The following is a 20320-nucleotide window of genomic DNA, read 5'->3' as shown; positions in this document are numbered from 1 at the left end:
ATTGTGACTGAGCAGAGTTTCGAACGCAGGTCTCCCTCTTCTAAGTCCAACAGGCTGAACTTCCCCCAACTTGGTGCCATGGGCATAGCCAAGAATTATTTTAGGGGAGGAACAGGCTTTATGTTGGGGGGGGGGGGAGGTAGAACTGAGCTACCTGTGAATTTATTGACCTTTTTCTTATAACAACATATACCCACACCCACACCTACAATTAAACAAATACAAAACAAATACATTGATAAAACAAATACAAACAGTGTCAAGTTTTCTTGTTGCATCTTTTCTTTGAAAAGAAAATTTCTATTTCCATATCTTGACCATTGACTTCCCCTGCCCTTTCTCCTTCGAGTTCATATCCTTAATCTATTTTATAACCATTTCTCCTGAAATTCAAATTCAATTATATAGTTACACACAATTATATACTCAACATTTAACTAACAATGCATCATCGTAGTAATATCTCATCATAATTCTTCTTCCATTGAAATCTTCACCAATCATTTATATCATATCTATCTCTTCTATCCTTTAAACTGCTGCTAATAACATAGTAACTCAAAATATCTCCTTTCATATTCAAACAAAAAATAAAACAGAAAGATTGTTGACAGTATTCACCCTCCGATTTCAAAATTCCATGACAGGCTACTTCAAATTTTACTTAGTGTTTCACCCCACACCCCCTCTGTCCATTATTCTTCTCCTGGTGGCCTCAACACTGAATTTCCCTGTGGCTTCCCTCTCCAAGCGTCCACAGATCCAGGCACAGTCCAAAACTCTCCTTGCCACGAGCTCCAGGATGTCCATCTCGTCGTCTCTCAGCTTCTCCGGTTCTTTGTAGCATTCCTTTTCTTCTTGTAAAAACCATAATTCTCTGTCCCTGGCCCCCGAGCTCACACCTCGGGGACTGGATATAACAAATCTTACCGTCGCCTTGGGACTGCCACCCCCAAAAGGCGAGTTTCTTCTCCGAAGTAGCTCACTCATTTCTCTCCATCTTCCCAGACATCCTCTCAGCTCTTTGGCAAGACTTTCTTCCAAAGTGTTAAAAGTTTTAAAAGCCTCCTCTGTGGGCAATTGGTTCTCTTTCAGACCCCCACACAAGACTTTGACTTTCCTGTACAGCAGTTCCACCTTCAAAGCAGTGAGCCTCTGTTCGTCCGTTAGTCCAGAGTTCAGTACCAGTTCAAGGACGAAGCCCAGCATACTGGTAGAGGGGGAGGAAGTGGGTATCAAATTTCTACTCCTGCCTCTCTGTTCATCGCCATTTTCCTAAACTGGAGCGCAGATACCGCAACTTTAAATGGAGATATTTTCCACTAATTTACTTCCCAAGAAAAGAAATTTGCCAGTCTCATGTATCAATTTTAAGCACATTGTAGCAGTCCTGTAGCAGCAGTTGCTCAAATTGGTTAGCTTCTTTAACTCGAAGGGAAGAAGGCAGGCTGCCTTTCTCCTTCCCCCCGGATCGTTCCAAAAGCTCGATTTCTGGTCAAATTAGTTACTCACGACCACCGGGTTCCTTTGGCTCCATTCTTCAAAGGTAGAACTAAGACGCTCACCGCGGGCTTTGTCGCCGCATTTGCATCCCGGTTGGGGCATATCCCCGTAAGCCCGGCTCCGTTGTCCCTTCACCCCCACTCCCCCTTTACAGGGGGGGCAAGGGAAGGGTTCGGAGCCTCCGTGGGCGCAGCCGGGGAGCCCAGGGTGCGGGACGCTCTTCCCGCACCCCAACCGGAGCCCCGCTTTGCGGTTGCGGGGCTCCTAACCCCCGGGATGGATCGGGCGCCTCGCAGCCGAAGCAGCCCCGACCACCCGCTATGGCGTCGCCAGCCGGAAGTCAGAACTGAGCTACCTGTGATGCAATTGGTCAGTTAGTTGAGTACTTTTCTTTATTACAGTGGTACCTCAGATTAAGGTCCGTTCTTAACCTGAAACTGTTCTTAACCTGAGGTACCACTTTAGCTAATGGGGCCTCCCGCTGCCACCACACCGCAATTTCTGTTCTCATCCTGAAGCAAAGTTCTTAACCCGAGGTACTATTTCTGGGTTAGCGTAGTCTGTAACCTGAAGTGTCTGTAACCCGAGGTACCACTGTACTTGATTTAGTGGGGGGCAGCAGCTGTCCCACTGCTATGCCCTTGCCTGGTGCCCTCCAGATGTTTTGGACTACAACTCCCAGCAGGTTCCAGGCAGCACAGCTGTATGATGCTAGGATTGGAAGAAGCTTGCACTTAGGCCTGTTACTCTCAGGCTAACCTAGCTGTCAGGAGCCAGAATCAGGGGTGGGTCAGCAATAAAAAAAAACACCTGGTGTCAGAAACCAAAACAGCACAGGCCTAGTGCTCCTACCAACTCTTCCCAGTAGGCAAATTGTCCTTCTTGTAAAGGTATCCCATGTGTACTAAAAGTTATCTAAAGGGCAGAGCTCAAATGACCTTTCCCCACACATGATTTCATTTCTTATACAGAGGGAAATGGTCTCTCAGTGCCACCAGTTTTTGCCAATGTCTGGCTCACTTAAAAGCTCATATAGAACCTTTATTTTCTATCATGATGGAACCCACAGGTAGATACAGTAATGCTTTTATTTTTCAAAAGTCTTTATTATTTGTAAAGGGAGCTTTTATATAAGCTAATACTTCATTATCCCTCTGGAGCTGCACTGGATCATTTGACATGTGTCCTTCCAAGCTCGTGACACTTGATAGTTCAAATCTCTGGATCTTTGGGTTTTTTCTCTCTCTCTTTGTTATGTTTGCACCTTTTTTGTTTTTTAGTCAATTTTTAAAAAAACAAAAACAAAAAACAAATCAGCTAAAAATGACCGCTGTGCCGCGAAGCTATGGCACTCTGCACATGCCCAAGGCGACGCTTTCCCCTTCTTCTGCGCGAGGGGGGTGCAGTCTCGCCATTGGCCGGCAGAGGGCAGCACGAGACAAGCTTTTCTCCCGGGGGGCGCCTTCGTCAGCTATCCCTCCGCCCCCTCCCCGCTCCCCAAACCCGGCCCCGTTTATCTCCCCGCCTCTTCGTGTCCGGCCAGGCAGATCCGCGGCGGGGCCGGGATGGGAAGGGCTAAGAGGGGCGCCCCGTAGCGCATCCCGCGCTCTCCAGGTGAGAACTGGGCAGCGGGCAAAGAAAGAAGGGAGTGGGGTCTAGCGGTTAGAGCAGAGGCTGCGGCTTAGCCAGGAAGACTCATTGAGCCCCCAATGCCACCATTGGGGGGAGGGGAACGCAGAAAAAGAAAGCCCCTCCCGCCCAGCCTGCCAGTTATGGAAGGAGGAGGTGCAACTCTGCTCCAGTTTTGTGATTCGGACTTTGGGCGCTCAGTTCTCTGGGAGCCTCGCTAGGTTTTATGGAGCTTGGGTGGGGTGGGTGGGAGCAGCAGCGTGCCTTTCTCAGGGTGGGGGGTGGGGTCTCCCTTCCCTTGGGTGACATCATTTCCCTTGCTGATAGGCGGGTGGGTGGGGAGTAGGCTTTCAGGGACCAGAATCTATTGCTAAAGTCCAAGGTGTGTCTGGAGCAGGAAGAGAGGGCCTCTGAGGCTGTGCAGAGTGCCTTTGCCTTGCTATCCAGTAGCTGCCAGCAACAACTGCACCTCCAGTTTGGGGGACTAAGGAGAAGGGAGTGAGGTGGGGGGAACGGGTGGCTTCTGGAGGCGCTTGACCCCTAATCACCCTTCCCCTACTTTAAATTTGATGAAAATGGGAATGGATAATGGGACTGATAGATCAGAAGAAGGGAACCCGCCCCCACCCCTGTCAAAAAGCTGCAGGGCACTTTGGGGTCTATATTCCCCCTCCCCCACACACACACCCTGCAGCTATGACATGTATTTAACAGAGGAAGCCTGCTTTACATTGAATCCAAAGCTCATCTAGCTCTGTGGTAGGAGGTGGGGGTGGTAGGAGGGGGCTGAAGTGGGGGCTGTGCCCCCCCTCCGGGGAATATCAGGTACCATTTCCCCACCTAGTTTTGTATATATCTATTGTATTTTAGGGTTCAGTCTCCAGATTGGGCTCCTACCTGAAACCCTGGAATGTAGCTGCCAATCAGTGTCAACTGTACTGGCCTAGGTGGAACAATGGTCTGACTTGGTATAAAGTAGTTTTCTGTGAGCCTATGCCCGGGATTGAACTTGGGATAATCCTGCATGCTATGCGTGTGTGTGTGATGATGGCCACTAAGCAAATGGCCTTCCCCTAAAAAGAAACCAAGGCCCCAGTCCTCATGATCCAGAATGAAGGGCTGATTTCTATAGGACAGAGGAAGCTGCCTTAGATTGAGCCAGGCCCTTGGTACATCTAGGCCAGGCATAGGCAACCTTCGGCTCTCCAGATGTTTTGGCCTACAACTCCCATGATCCCTAGCTAACAGGACCAGTGGTCAGGGATGATGGGAATTGTAGTCCGAAACATCTGGAGAGCCGAAGGTTGCTGACCCCTGATCTAGGCCAGTGTTGTCTGCACTGACTGACAGTGGCTCTCCAGGGTTTCAGGAAGGGAAAATTTCCCAGCCCTACCTAGAAGAAGCTGTTGGGCATGGACCCGGGGGGACCTTCTGCATTCAAACCAGGCAAGGAATTTAAATCAGAACCCTATTCAGAACACTGAGGACTAGCATCCTCATGGGTTTTGTATGCCAGTAAGCCTGGGCTCCACTTTTCAGCTACAGCTGCATCCTCAAAGGTGGTATGGTGCAAGCCATGTTGCTTTTTCTAAACAAAACAAAACAAAACAAAACAAAAGTGCTCAAATGGAGTGGGGTTGGTGGGTGTGGGAGACCGATATCCCATAATGAAGCTCATGAGCATTACTTCCCAATTTCCCACCAAATTTTGGCACCTGGGAGCCTTCTAAATACCAGGAGCCAAGTTTTTTTTAAAAAATTAATATTTTAATAGAAGCATTTCATTTGTAAGAAGGCTGAGTGACAAAAGAAAAAATCTGAATGAGAATGAAAAAGAGGAAAAAATACTCAGCTACATTTCCATACATTAGTATACAGATGTATATAATCTTATTGTCCTAATACACACATAGTTATCAATAACCTAATACATTCTGCGTAAACTCATTCCAAATATCATTGTATTTATCCAAAGAAAGTCTGTGTCTATCAGCTTTCTGTTCATATGTTGCCAATATTGCCATGTTGCCAAGCTATTGAATAAGGGGAATTGTATCTCTATTCCTCCAGTACATCAACATCAGTCTCTTGGCCACCATTAGGGCTGTCCCTGTTTTCGCTGTCCCTTTGTCAATTTCCATACAATGGGTATATAGTTCAAAAGAATATTCACCTCTGAAAATTTTGATATTTCTTTCCCTGTAGTGTCTTGTTTATACAGTCCACATTTCCCCCCAAATCTTAGTAAGTGTGGGACATATTAAAAACAGGAGCTAAATAGTCCTCCACCCGTAATTTAAGAATTGCTGGGAGGAGCAATCCTATACTTGCCAGGAAATACATCGGCCGCCCCCCCCCCCCAGAAAAAACCCTCCCACAAATCTCTTGATACTCTACTAGTGTCCACCAATAAAGGACTTTGCTAGAATGCCCACGTGCTGCCCATAGAGAGGGAGCCAGTGAACTCACTAGCCAATGAACTAGTAGCCATTGATAGACCTCTCTTCCATGAATTGATAGACCTCTCTTCCACATTTTCCATAGTTCAACTTTGCCCTGTGCGAAGGACTTTTATCCATCCTAACTCTTACTTAGTTGGTCTCTAAGGTGCTACTGGAAGGATTTTTTAAAAATATTTTTTATTTTGTTTTGACTATGGCAGACCAACACGGCTACCTACCTGTAACTCTTGCAATGTTCAGCTTCAATGGATGTCCAGGATTTGTTATGGGGGAGAGAAGCTTTTCTCCATGGTCCACTTCTTCCATGCCCTTTCCTGGACCTCTTCCAAATGGGCGATATCCGTTTTGAGGCAAGGCAACCAGAACACAAGCTGCTCCTCTTGGCCTTCCAGCTTGCCCTGCTCCAGTAACACACACTCTTGTTTCCTTACAGAAAGCTGTGGATGAAGTCATGCCCGGGTAGCGTCACTTCCAGCTCATCTCAGCAGGCAACCTTCCCATAGCGGACTCAAGTTGGGCCTGGCCATCCTCATGGAAGGCTATCGCAGACTGGAATGCATCCCTCCTCCACCTGCTGCCGCTGAACCAGACCACTGGGAGGCCCCCGATACGCCTCTGGGCCCCCCCTCTGAATCACAAGCCTCGGCGTGCGGCAGGGGAAGGGATCCCCCCCAAGGGAGGGCGGAATCGCCACCCTTGGGTGCCTCCCCCAGCAGCAATGGCCTGCAAGGGCCACCAGCCACGCCTCCCTGCGAGGTTGCCGGAGCGGGGCCCAGCCAGCCACCCCTTCCTGGAAGCCAGGAAGCCCCCGTTCCTTCTGACCGCTCCGTCTCGGGCTCATCGACCTGCTCCTCGCTGGGAGGGTCTTCCCAGGAGTCGGATGACGTCTTCAGCGATACTGAGGAGAGGAGCCCCCTGGGGAAGAAGCGGGTGCTGCGGAAGGTGAGGTGAGGGAGGGGGCAAAAAAGAAGAAGTTGATAATAATAATAATAATAATAATAATAATAATAATAATAATAATAATAATAATAATATTGGGGTTTGTGTGGCTAGCTGGAAAGCTAAATGCATACTCTCCAACATTTCTCCGATGAAAATTGGGACATCCTATTCCATAATAATAATAATTTTGCTATTTATACCCTGACTGGGTTGCTTTATTATAAACTTAATTAAACATTTTTTAAAAACCTTCCTTGTACAGGGCTGCCTTTGGATGGCTCGTGGGTTGCATAGCACCACACCCACCAACATTTCTCCAATGAAAATAGGGGTGTCCTAAGGAAAAGCGGGATCAAATCAGAAACTGGGATGGCTTCTGTAAATCCAGGACTGTCCCTGAAAAATAGTCACACTTGGAGGGTCTGTAAATGGCGGCGTAATTCTGTGTCTCCCGTCGCCCTGGGACAAAAACGAAGCAGGGTGGGTCCTATTGACATCTAAACAAAAGGTACAGTGGTACCCCGGGTTACGCACACCCCGTGTTGCAGACGTTTGAGTTGCGAACGCCCGCAACCCAGAAGTGTTTCCGGAGCGTGCACAACCCGCGTGCGACCCCCGGATGTGCAGAAGTGCTCAAATTGCACTTCTTCCGGGGTTCTTTGTGTGTGTGTTTTTGGTGCGTTCGTGATACGCACGCCCACGTTACGTACCGCGACCCGGAACGGATTGCGTATGTGACCCGGGGTACCACTGTATTATACAGCCTCAGCAAGGGGATGGTCCAAGGAATACGGGAAGCAAAAAGCTAATCTGCAAGGTTAGATCTTCAGCAAGAAATAGATGGAGCTCTGTCTGAGGCTTCAGAGGAGGCCTCAGATACTGACATGACCAAAGGCAATTTGAAGGTCTCCAAAAGCGGGAAAGTATCTGCCATAATGGAGGAGGACAGGGACTCAGATTAGTATATTATTAATAATAACAACACTTTTCAGTTACAGGTGGGTAGCCGTGTTGGTCTGCCATAGTCGAAACAATATAGAAAATTCTTTCCAGTAGCACCTTAGAGACCAACTGAGTTTGTTGGTCAAGAACATACTCAGTTGGTCTCTAAGGTGCTACTGAAGAATTTTCTATTTTGTTTCAACACTTTTCAGGACCAACCTGGCATTTAAGAGCAGCACAACAGACTAGGATGGGTGGGTGGGTGCTGACTGGCCTGGCCACCCAAGATCCAAAGGCTGATGGGGATCAGGGGGTTGTGCAATGGCCTTGATGTATCTAATGCCTCTTCTCTTAACCTGACCTGGCTGAACTCATTGCCAGACCTCCCCACTAGCTATCATTGCCTGGGTACATTGCTACCCCACATGCTGCAAAATGCAGGAAACGTTTCTCACTGTCAAAACAAAATCGAAAATTCTTTCTAGTAGCACCTTAGAGACCAACTGAGTTTGTTTCTGGTATTAGCTTTCGTGTGTGCATGCACACGAAAGCTAATACCAGGAACAAACTCAGTTGGTCTCTAAGGTGCTACTAGAAAGAATTTTCGATTTTGTTTTGACTATGGCAGACCAACACGTCTACCCACCTGTTTCTCACTGTGACCTCCCAAGATCTTAATACAGCGGTACCTCTGTTTAAGAACAGTCCGGTTTAAGAACAATTTGGTTTACAAACTCCGCAAAACCGGGGATAGTGTCTTGGTTTGAGAACTTTACCTTGGTCTAAGAACAGAATCCGAACGGTGGAAGGGCACCGGTGGCAGGAGGCCTCATTAGGGAAAGTGTGCCTCAGTTGAAGAACAGTTTTGGTTTAAGAACGGACTTCTGGAATGGATTAAGTTCGTAAACCGAGGTACCACTGTATAGGGGTAAGCAAGGTGCAGTGCTGCTCTATAAAATGCAGGAAGGTTGTCGTCATCCATAAGATTGCTGATATGAAAAACATGTCAGTGTAGGAGGCACGAAAAGGATGAAGCACAAAGTCATGCCACAAGACTTCCAGGCACGACTGCAGATGAGTCAGAGCTACAGTCAGCTTGAAAAAGCGGTTCCATAGCGAACTTCCTCTCTGCTGGTGCAGAGCATAGGCCTGGAGCCTTTCACCCTGGTTGCATTCACAGCCTCTGTCCTACAACCCCCTCCTCCCACAGGTAGTTTTTTAATGTTGGCCTCATCTTTCATACCCGGCACCTTTCACCTCGGACCACCCCACCTTGGTTCTCATCCAGGGGACTTTTGCTCCTCCTCCTCCACTTTCCCTTCCCAACTCTTGTACCAAATTTGGGTCAGCACTGTCCCCTGTTTCTCTCTAAACTTCCCTCACTCATCCCCGCTAACAGGGCTGTGGCATCAAGGAGAGCTTTAGAATTGTGAAATTGTTTATATATATATGGCTTGGGCCCAGGTAGCCTGAAGGTTCACACCTCCCTATAAAACCTGCCCAGGTGCTGAGAGCCTTGAGTGAACCCCACCTCTCTATCCCATCAACATCAGTTGGTGGTGACCCAACAGAGAGAGACATAGACATTTCTGCAGCTGCTCACAAATTGTGGGATTAATTATTAAACCTGTGCGTGTGAAGAGGGGAGCACCCTTGTAACAGTGCTTTGTGGTCCTGGATCATTAGAGATCCCTGGCCAGAGATCTTGCATTTCCAGGGATTCTGCTGCAAGGAGGAGCAGGGCCTCTCTCTGGCGGGTGTCACATCTCTGTCAGAGCCGCCCCAAGTCAGGCTGACCTGAGGATGCCCCCAGCAAATGTGCAAGCTGGGAGGCCTGCCTGGAGGGGGCCGGAAAGCATGACTGTGCTGGGGTGAGCCTCCAGCCGAAGGTAGAGGACCGTCCTCTACAAACTCACAGCCCCGGGCAGGATGTTGTGGTTCTGTTGCCAGCCCAGCTGCCTTGCTCTTGTGCAGGTCGAAAAAGCTCTTCGGGTGCAACAGAGGCCTCAGAAAGGTTCTGTGGTGGTTGCTGTGCAGAGCAGCTGGGGTGTGCAACGGTGAGCTGTTTGCACGTGCCACAAGCTCAGGCGCCCTTCTTCCTTGCACAACCGGCCCCGTGCAAGCCGGAGCACACCAGCTCAGCAGAGATTTCCCCGTTGCTAAGCAAATTGCTCTCTCCCCCTGACAAAGGCCTTTCCCTTCCTCTTTTCAACGCTGCTGCTGCCTCCTCCTCCTCTTCGAGCTCCGGCTGCTTCCTCCAAGACGGGTTTCCTCTGGCTGTGGTTAGAAATGCTGATGAATGAACGGGGAGGGAAGAAGGGGGAGGGGAGACCTGACAAGCCTCCTCCTCCTCTTCTCTCTCAGTTTGTCTTTGCTGGGTCCTGAGGAAAAATCTGTTCTCTGCCTCTCTTGTTTCCTGGGCTGCATCTCAGGACCAGTCCTGAGCAGGTCCAGCGTCAGGGTCCAGCCTTGTTGGCTTCTGGGGTTGCAGGTGGTGCTGAATGAACTGAGGGGTGGGGGCAGGGGAGTGTGATGCAGGCTCCCCCCCCCCACCTAAATGGCATGGCTTTGCTGAGGCTGGGTTAACCTTGGTCCAGTTTCTGCCTCCCAGCCTAACCTACTTCGCAGGTTGTTGTGGGAATTAAACAAGGACTCAGGCCTGGGAGGGTTCAAATCCCCGCTTGGCCACAAGGCTCACCGGGTGACCTTGGGCCAGGCACTTCCTCTCAGCAGTGACCTACCCAACAGGGTTGTCGGGGTTGAATGTTGGGAGGGGGAGAACAATGCACACCGCTGCTTTGAGCTCCTCATAGGGGAAAAGCACAGGGATAGAAATGCAACAAGTAAATAAATGATTTCTGGGTGTTTTCCGAAGCCTAGGAATGTGAGGCTTCCTGGCTTCTGAACTGCTGCTGCCTGTGGGGACGTGGGCTGCAGAGGCCCCCAAATGTTGGGGAAAGACCTTTGCACACAGAAGGACCTATGGCCAATCCCTGCTAGTAGGTAGGGCTGAGCAGGTAGGGCTAGCAGGTAGGGCTGAGACCCCAGACAGTTGCTGCCCACCAGTAGAAACAATCCTGAGCTAAAGGAACAAGTGGTCTGACTTGGTGTCTCGGGGTGAGGCAGGATCCTAAGTCAAGGAGAGACTGTAGCTCAGTGGACAGGGCACCTGCTTGGCCTGCAGAAGGTCCCAGGTTCAGTGCCCTCTGGCATCTCCAGGTAGGGCTGGAAACACAGGTAGGGCAGAGAGCCACGCTGGTTGCTCATTTGCTAACTGGCCACGTCCAATGTGTTTCTAGGAGTCTCGTGCTCTACCAGCTGCGCTGTGTGTTGGGGAGTATAGAACCACAGGATTGTAGAGTTGGAAGGGGCCCTGAGGATCATCTACTCCAACCCCCTGCAATGCAGGAATATGCGGCAGTGGTTTTCAACCAGTGTTCAAGGCAACCCTGGGGTGCTTTGAATGATGGTCAGGGGTGCCGCGGGCAACACTGGCATCCCTCCTTTCACGCCCTCTTTTTGCAAAGCTGTTTGTTGCAGCAGCCCTGGCTATAAGCTCCCCAGGCGAATGGTGCCTCTGGGTGGCACCTCTCTTTGGGGCGTTGGTGGGGAGTTTGGAGACCAGGGGTGGCAGCAGCAGCAGCCTGGAGGACTCCCAAGGAGAGGGGGGAGGAGAGGAGGCTGAGGGAACGCTCCACAAGGGATGGTGTTTGAAAAGGGTGAGAGGCTGCCAGCTCTGCAGGCAAGGGGTGACATAACTGGGTTTCTGCGCCCCGCAGGGGTGCCACAGAAAGAATGTACAGTGGACGCTCGGGTTGCGAATGCGATCCATGCGGGAAGTGCTTTTGCAACCCGCGCCGCTGCGTCTGCGCACACGCGTGATGCAATTTGGCGCTTCTGCGCATGGGCGAGCGCCAAAACCCGGAAGTAATCCGTTCCGGTACTTCTGGGTTCGGCACATCCGTATCCTGAAAACACACAACCCGCAGCAACCTGAGGTATGATTGTAGTTGGCTAAGGGAGCTGTGTGGACTCAAAAAGGTTGAAAACCTCTGTCATACAGGTATCGAACCTGCAACTTTGGTGTTATCAGTACCACGCTCTAACCAACTGAGCTTTTTTTCTGTTCTTGTTTTTCTTAATGTATTTTGTATTTTTACATTGTTAACTGCCTTGTGATCTTCAGATGAACAGTGGTATACAAATTTAATAAATAATAGTAGTAATAGTAATATGAAACCCTTAGCAACTTGTGATCAGTTTACCTGCAAGACCGCTTGCCTCCATACATGCCCACTCAACTCCTTCAATCTTCAGAATTGGCTCTGTTACAAGGGCCACATAATACCCATGATAAGAATTCAATCTTCTAGTGAGGCAGTACTTACACTTTGAAACTCCCTGCTGATTGATATCAGGGAGGTCCCTTCATTATACTATTTTCGGTGTCTTCTAAAAAAATTCTTGTATAGCCAAGCCTACCCAGATGCTTAGAAAGCAGATGTGAATTTTAACCTATTGTTATTTAAATTTTCTGATGTCTTCTTCTTGTTAATTTTAGTGATCGTTTTGCTGTTTTCTTTTTTCTTTTTTGGTAAACCGCTTTGCAGTTCTCTACAATCAAAAGGTGCATACATTTTATGAAGTAAATTAACAAGTAAATCAATATAAAGCCCCGCCCCCCCATCTGACACCCTGGGTCTGCGTAGCTTCCTATGTTCCCCCATCATCTCATAACGGTCCCTGTCTTGGAATATTTCCTAGACCAAGTCCTGGAAGACGTTCTTCACGATGGTGCACTGGTCCTTGCGGAGACGCAGCTCTTGGGTCCAGCTGGCCGGCCACGAAGGTACCATTACAGGACCGGGGGCGGGGGGGGGGAGTGTGGCAAGCCAGGTCCAGGAGTGGAGGTGGCCAAGGGAGCAGCTGCCAAGGAATCAGGGCCAGGGGGATCTCCCCCATTGCGGCCTCCCCTGAGCCACTAGATCCGAGGTTGCACCGGGCAGCCCTTTCCCTTCTCCGCAGTTCATTTCTGCCTCCCCAGGACCACAAACCGGGGCTTCCGTGGGGCAGGGCAGGGCTCTTGGGCACAAGCTTAAGCACTTTGTCTCGGTTTCACCAACTTGGATGGGTTTAAAAGTGGGCGGGGCAAATTCATGGAGGTAAAGAACCTAAGGAGGGCCCTGCTGGATGAAACCAACGGCCCACCTTTAGTCCAGCCTCCTGTTCTCACAGTGGCCAACGAGATGCTTGTAGGAAACTCACAAGCAGGATCCGGACACAAGAGCCCTCTCCCCTCTGGTGGCTTCCAGCAACTGGTGTTCAGAAGCAATTACTATCTCCGCCTGTGGAGGCAGATACCCCACTCCTCCATGAATTCACCTACGTATTCCTTTTTCAAAGCCATCTGGGTTGGCGGTCACAGCGCTGCCTCCTGCAGGAGCGAGTTCCATAGATTATCGACGTGCTGCGTAAATTGTAATAGACTTGTATAATAGATGGACCACTTCTTATGCTCTTCTGCAAGCAGAGGGCGGGGGGGGGGGGGAGTGAGCATTGTGGACTCCCTCCAGGGTTGAAGAAGATGTGTCTACGGTCGCCGGTTGCTGGAGAGCACAAATCAGGAGAGTGTTGCTGTTGCACTGATGGGGGATCTGGCCAGAATGCTGGATGGTGCACCCCCCCCCCAAATTCAGCTCAATCCAGCCACTGCAGGGCTTTTCCTGTGCTTCCTTCCCCTCCTGACCATCCTCTCCCACCCCCCACCCCCCCAGGGAATTTCAAGCCCAGCGAAGGAGGCCAGATCCTGAAGAAGTTCAGCTCCGTGGAAGACGCCTGCCTGGCAGAGCTGATGGCCGACGTCCTGCGCCCCTTTGTGCCCGCCTACCACGGGGTGGTGGAGGTGGGGGGCGAACGCTACATCCAGATGGACGACCTGTTGTGCGGCCTCGACATGCCAAGCATCATGGACTGCAAGATGGGCACCCGGTGAGAGCAGCGCCTTTCTGGGGGAGAGGGTTGGGCATAGGAGGCTCCTTCATCTCAGGTGAGACAGGAGGGGGTGAGGGGAAGGCAGAAGTCCTACAGGCACTGAAGGTGGTGTTGGGAAGGAGAAGAATCTTTATCCCTGTCTTCACCACTGAGCAAAGGTCATCACCAAAGGCCAGTTTGCACGGCGCTTTTCCACAGTTGTGAGCCGCCTCCAGCAGGGTTTTAACATGCAGATATTTGCATAATTGCACACACACACACATATATACACACATATACACTGTATACAATGAAAGCAGCCATATATATACTGTATATATAATGAAAGCAGCCATAAGCAATAAATGAAAACGCATCAAAACTTACACCGCAGAATTAAACAATCCCCATACAAGTCACAATCAGATCTAAAGGCACGGAAAATAATAACAGCAAAGTTAAACATCTCCAAAATTTAATATTGACCCCTACAAATAAAAAAAAAACTTTCTAAGCAATACCCCACCCCAAGAGCCAGGGTGGTCTCTGGCTTCTTTGCCAGCCTCAGTTTTTGTAGTTGGAGTCAGATGGAAAGAGGCTGGCAAGGCAGGGATGGGTCAGGTTATGGAGTCATAAGAGTTGGAAGGGACCCTGAGGGCCATCTAGTCCAGCCCCCTTGAATGCAGGTCATTGTCAGCAAGGTGGAATCAGAGGCTGTAGCTGGGTAGCCAGCAGTTGTCTGTGTTTCACATCTGTCTGTTGCATAAGTGTTTGTGTTTTGTTTTTTTTTTTGGTGATGCAGGCCTGCCAATAATAGCAGGCAGATGTGGGAGTCTCCAGAGCACATGTAGCTCAGTATTGCTGCACTGACTGGCAGCAATGGCTCCCCAGGGTTTCAGGGAAGGCCTTTTCTCTGCCCTACCAAGAGACGCCACCAGGGATTGCCCCTGGGGCCTTCTGCAAACAAAACACTTTCCCTTACTCTGACCCCCACCCCACATTGCAGCCAGTCCCCCTCCTTGTCCCGCTCTACCACTCCTTAAGAAAATGAGAAGATCCAGTCCAGCCTCCAGTTCTCACATTGGCTGGCCAAATGCCCATTTGGGAAAGCCCGCAAGAAGGACCCCAGCACGAGAACCCTCTCCCTTCTGGTGGTTTCCAGCAGCTGTTTTTTTTTTTGGAAGCACTGCTGCCTTCCTTGAACACCTCCTGTTTCTGCCCAGGACGTACCTGGAGGATGAGCTGTCGGAGGCGCAGCAGCGGCCAATGGCACGGCGTGACCTGTACCAGAAGATGGTGAAAGTCGACCCGCAGGCCCCCACCGCCCAGGAGCACAGCCAGGCCGGCGTCACCAAGCCGCGGTACATGCGGTGGCGTGAGGGGATCAGCTCCAGTGCCTCCCTGGGCTTCCGCATTGAGGGCGTCACGGTGAGTGGCGGTGACAGCTGAGCAGGAGGTAGGGAAACGGGGAGGCCGCAACTCCTGCCCAGTAATGCAGGAATATGCAGCTGTCCCGTACAGGGATTGAACCTGCAACCTTGGCATTATCAGTACCCCACACTAACCCACTGAGCTATCCAGCTGGTCCCAATAATAATAACAACATTGATAATAATAATAATAATAATAATAATAATAATAATAATAGAACACCCCCACCCCACCCCAATCTCTGTCTCCGCAGATCGAGGGGGGAGCCGTGCGGAGGGACTTCAAGCAGACTTGCACCAAGGAGCAGATTGTGGATACTTTCCTGATGTTCACCAAGGCCCGCCTCGACATTCTGGTGAGACTGCTTGAGGGGAGACTGTGGGACCAGGGGGCGAAATCTCAGCCCCCCCCCCAATCCTCTGTGCCTGGACTGCTCATTCTCAACCTGAAACAGAACCTTGCCAGATATTCACAGGAATGTTGCCCACCTGCATACTTTTGGTGCTTTTCAAGGAATGAAGTATAAACTTGCCAGGTTTAGCACTTCATGACAACACCCTCCCCACACACACATAATTCAACAGCACCAAAATTGAGTTCCAATGAGAAGAATGGAGATTTCTCATTGGGAGAGCTGTGGCCCAGTCATGTGGGGGCACCGGTCTCTCCCGTGTTTTGAAACCTCTGGCTTCTGCATGGTGGGAATGTAGCCTGCCATACCAAGGCAGGCATCATAGCTCTTGCCCCTCCCACTGTTTGCCACCAGCACTGCCTACTGTTCACATGCGGCAGTCAGAAGTTGGTGCACGAGGACGTAACTGAGGTGGCAAAGTTAACATGTTCAATGAGAGAAAAATCATTACCGACATTCTTTGGAAACCCCTTTTTCTGTGAAAGAGAAAATGAACTTGTAATATCTGGAAAAATATTGGTTTATAGAAAATGCAATAGTTGGATGCTAATGAGTGGATACAGTCGTACCTTGGAAGTCGAACGGAATCCGTTCTGGAAGTCCGTTTGACTTCCAGAATGTTCGAAAACCAAATCGCGGGTTCTGATTGGCTGCAGGAAGCTCCTGCAGCCAATCAGAAGCCGCGGAAGCCCCGTCGGGCGTTCGGGTTCCAAAAGAACGTTCGCAAACCGGAACAATCACTTTGTGGTGTTCAGGAGCCAAAACATCTGAGTTCTAGGGCGTTATGGATCCTTGGTATGACTGTACTATATTTATGGTGTATTACAAAAAAGATACTATCGGGTATGAACTTTTGCATATCGTTTGATAAGTATGAATATATATATATATATATATATATATATATATATATATATATATATATATTCTTAAAAAGAAGTTTGCCCGTGAGAAAATACTACCCTGGGACTGAAAAAGCAGCCCATGTAGCAGAAACACATTCAAAGTTAGACAGGTCCCTGTTCTATTTCTGCCCTTGAATTCCATGCCACCTGCCACCTGTTGGTTTAGCCAAGGCTTCCATGACCTAGCAAGGGACACAGGTGTATATGGGGGGGCTTGGCCTTGATGGGGGGGATCCCATCCAAAGCCTCAATGCTTCCTTTTGCAGAGCACATACGCAGCCCGCTTGGAGAGCATGCGCCTGGCACTGGAGGAGTCTGCCTTTTTCAAGACCCACGAGGTAAGGCTGTGAGGGCGGGGGGAGGTTAAGGCGGGCAGGATAAATGGTTTGTTCATTGTATTTATTTAAATCCCACCTTTATCTCCCAGGAGCTCATGGTGGCACACATGGTTTCCGTCCCCCATTTAATCCCCACAACCTACTAGCCAGGACGGCTGGAGGCAGCAATGCTTCTGAATCAACAGTTGCTGGAAACCAAAGGAGGGGAGAGTTTCTCTTGATCTCAAATCCTGCTTGTGGGTTTCCCATCAGTGCATCTGCTTGGCCACAGTGAGAACAGGATGGTGGGCCCCCAAATGGCCTGATCCAGCAAGCTCTTTTCAGGTGCTTATGGCACCCCCCCCCCAACCCTGCCACAGATGCAGCTATTAAACTGACTTTAGCCGCAATTGCCAAGGACAGGCCCTTCACATTTCCAGCTCCTGGGGGAATGGCTGCTTCCTTGGCGCCCTCCTTTCCTGTCGCCTTGCCAAAGCTGTTGCGTCCGATCTGGGAAGGTACATCTTAAGAGTCTGAGCGCCTCCGGGGCCGGCCCTGCGGCTTGTAAAATGAGAGGAGCTCTTGGCTCACACTCCAGGAGCAAACACAGGTTGGGAGTGCCAGCAGGAATCAGGCTGAGCCAGGCCACCGAAACACCAAGGGGATGTTTGGTTTGCAGAAGTAGTGTGGGTGGGGTGGGGTGGGGGTAACCCTAAAGGAGCAGCCTCCCCTCCTCCAACAGATAGATGAGGGCTGAGATGAAAACCTGAGCAAAGATCTTACGAAAGAAGCAACTCTAGCACTCAAGTCTATTGCTGATTTCAAGCCAGACTTGTTTGGTTTGCCATCATTTTTTTTTTTTTTTGATTTTTAAAGCATTCTAATTTAGCCATATTGATTTCAGGGAAGAATAGGCTTTTTAGCGGGGAGCTATAGTTTTGTGGTTGTTTTATTTCCTTGTGTTTTTATCTTGCATTATTTACTTGTGTTTTTATCTTGTATTTTTTTATTTTGTGAACTGGCCTGAGATCTTGTGATGCACACACACGGTATATAATTTTTAATGGTTATTTTGAAGGAGCCGGTGGGGTGATGGGAGACAGAATGGGAGTGCCCTGCTTGGAGGGGAAAGCAATCTGCAACTCTAGGAGAGGCTGTTACAGGGCAGAATTTGTTGCTTTTTGACTCTCATCTTAGCTGGACTCATGGGGAAGGGGAAAGTGCTTTCCACATGCCCAGAGGAAACCCACCCTGCCTGTAGGCAACAGAGCCCAAGATAACCTTGTAGAAAACGGGATTTACGGGCAGGATCCTGGGACTCGGAACGGTCAGCCAGACCAAAGGGGCAAAACCCTCACTCAGTTGCCATCCCTCTGAGCTGCCCGCCCAAGGTTCCTAAAAAGTACTACTTTTTACACACACCCCAGGTGATTGGGAGCTCCCTGCTCTTCCTCCATGACCGGAAGGGCCAAGCCAGTGTCTGGATGATTGACTTTGGCAAGACACTACCCGCCCCGGAAAACCTCAACCTGCAGCACAGCGTGGCCTGGGCCCCTGGGAACCATGAGGACGGCTACCTGATTGGTCTGCAGCACCTCATTGACACCGTGCAGGCCACTCTGCGGAAGGCGGAAGAGCGAGGGCAAGGGCCGGTGCCCCCTGCCCACCCTTGAGCTCGCCCGGAGGACATCCCCCATTGGGCGAATCTGGACGGGCACCCAACCGAAGGAGGGGAGATCCCCAGGCTGTATCAACTGTAACGGCAAGCACGCTGCAGAACGGGGCCCCGGTGGGATCCAGCGACAACGTTGCCGCACTTGTTGCCTGCCCCGAAGGAGGACTAGCCTTCCTGCTGTCGGGAAATAGCAGGGAGGGGAGCCGCAGCCTTCTGGGACCAGGGAGGAAGACCGGGAGCGTCTTGGGACCGCCAGAGATCAACGAGGGAGCGTGTAGGAACGCAGCAACGCTGCCGAGGTCGGCACTGCCATAGGAATGGGCCAGTCCTCCCTCTGATTCCCTTTGCTCCGGCTGGGAGGGACATCTGGGAGGTGCAGAGACATCCAAAGTGGACAGTGGCAGGAGTGGATCCAAGGCTGGAATGGGTGGGAGGCAGAGGCTGGTGCTGTAACCTTACAGCCAAGGGGAGCTTTGAGCTCAGACACACCCCCCACCCTGTTTGTGGCACATCACAAAGCTCAGGCGACAGCCGGGTGGGATGAAGGAACCCCAGAGCATCCCTTCCCAGGCACACAGGTGCATCTCTTTAACATGCAAATGTCTTTCTCTCTGTGCATTCATAGATTCAGACACGCACACCTGGGCAGTCAGGGGCCACCCTGGTAGCGGAGCCTGGGTTTCTGTGGACGAAGGAGCAGATTCTGCCCTGCAGGGTTGTTTCTCCCCCCCCCTCCAAGGCCCACATGAACCCACAATGGTCCTGAGCCCAGTGTGGGGCTGAGGGGGGCACACTGGCACTCAGCTGGAATGGGTGGGAGCTGCAGGTAGGGCCTGTCTGGGATCCAGCGGCGGCTGGGAAGGAGTCTGGACTTTTTATTCTCCTCAATAAAAATAAAACCCTTTGCGTGCTTCTGGGCTGCATCCTACTCAGTCTCTGCCCTCAGCCCACGGCCAGCTACTCTGAAGCTTCTGTTTCCCCCATAAGAAACAGATTCTATTGCAGTCAAACCTCTAGGATGGAGAGGACTGCCTCACAGCCTCTGCCCCCTGCAAGCAAGCAAGCAAACAAGCAAGCAAGCAGTTAGGGAACTGCCAGGACATTCCCTGCCAGCCTGCAAGTGAATGGGGCTGGGCCAAGGTGGAATTCATAGAATCACAGAATTGTAGAGTTGGAAGGGATTCTGTGGGTCATCTAGTTCAACCCCCTGCAATGCAGGAACCGCAGCTACAGGATCCCTGACAAATGGCCACTGGAGCTCTGTTCAAAATTCTCCAGTGAAGGAGAGCCCACCACCTCCCAAGGCAGCCCGTTCCACTGTCAGTCAGCAAGAAGTTCACCCTAATGTTTAGTTGGAATCTGCTCTCTTGTCATTTGAATCCAGTACGTCTGGGTGCTACCTTCTGGGGCAGCACTAAACAAGCTTGCTCCACCTTCTGTGTGGCAGCCCTTCAGATATTTGAAGATGGCTATCCTATCCCCTCTTGAGTCTCCTCCAGACTAAACCTCCCCAATTCCCATAAGTCTTGGTTTTCCAGGCCCTTGATCATCCTCTGCACACCTTCCAGCTTGGTCAATATCCTCCTTAAAACTGTGGTGCCCAGAACTGGACACAGGACTCCAGGTGGGGTCTGACCAAGGCAGCGCTATGGTACTGTTCTGCACTTTTCCTTCTATGAAGGGAAGCAAGATTCTAGTCCCTGTGGGAGCATTGGAGGCAGGCCACCGAAAGCCCTTGGGGTGGGTTACGCAAGAGCACCAAAGGGGCCTCAGGCCAAGCTCTGCTTCCCCTTCTTTTTCCTCATTCTTCTGTGAAGTGTTTTTGCAACATTGCCAGGGAGACTGGGCACAAACAGCACCCCGTTCCCAGGACTGACGCCAACGGACCTCTACGTTGGAGACATCTCCTCCTCTCCCTGCACCGGCCTCCGAAGCCAATGTCAAGTTCGGCAGAGGAACTGGGCCCATCCCCACCCCTTTAAGCCCTGCAGATTTTAACACCCCCGATTCTTCACTGCTACCAATCATCTTTCCCTCCCCTCGCCCCCACTAACTCTTCAACAAGACTGGTTGCTATGGAGATGGTTTTCATTTTCTAACAAGGTGAGGGGGGCGGGCGGCGGAATAGCCAC

The 20320-nt window shown here is 50.6% G+C and overlaps 1 protein-coding gene across 1 annotated transcript; it reads left to right on the top strand.

Annotated features, from left to right (window-relative positions):
• The first annotated feature begins 2990 nt into the window (after window positions 1–2990).
• LOC117038886 (inositol-trisphosphate 3-kinase B-like) lies at window positions 2991–19092 on the top strand. The gene is made up of 8 exons (XM_033135854.1): window positions 2991–3117; window positions 6028–6536; window positions 12243–12327; window positions 13253–13466; window positions 14672–14876; window positions 15133–15234; window positions 16463–16534; window positions 17941–19092. Exons 2-8 carry the CDS (start codon window positions 6126–6128, stop codon window positions 18184–18186), a joined length of 1335 nt encoding a protein of 444 aa, XP_032991745.1. The 5' UTR covers window positions 2991–3117; window positions 6028–6125; the 3' UTR covers window positions 18187–19092.
• Window positions 19093–20320: the final 1228 nt, after the last annotated feature.

The sequence above is a fragment of the Lacerta agilis genome, chromosome 17 (assembly GCF_009819535.1).
Source record: "Lacerta agilis isolate rLacAgi1 chromosome 17, rLacAgi1.pri, whole genome shotgun sequence".
Taxonomy (NCBI): domain Eukaryota; kingdom Metazoa; phylum Chordata; class Lepidosauria; order Squamata; family Lacertidae; genus Lacerta; species Lacerta agilis.
This window is presented reverse-complemented; position numbering and strand designations above follow the sequence as displayed.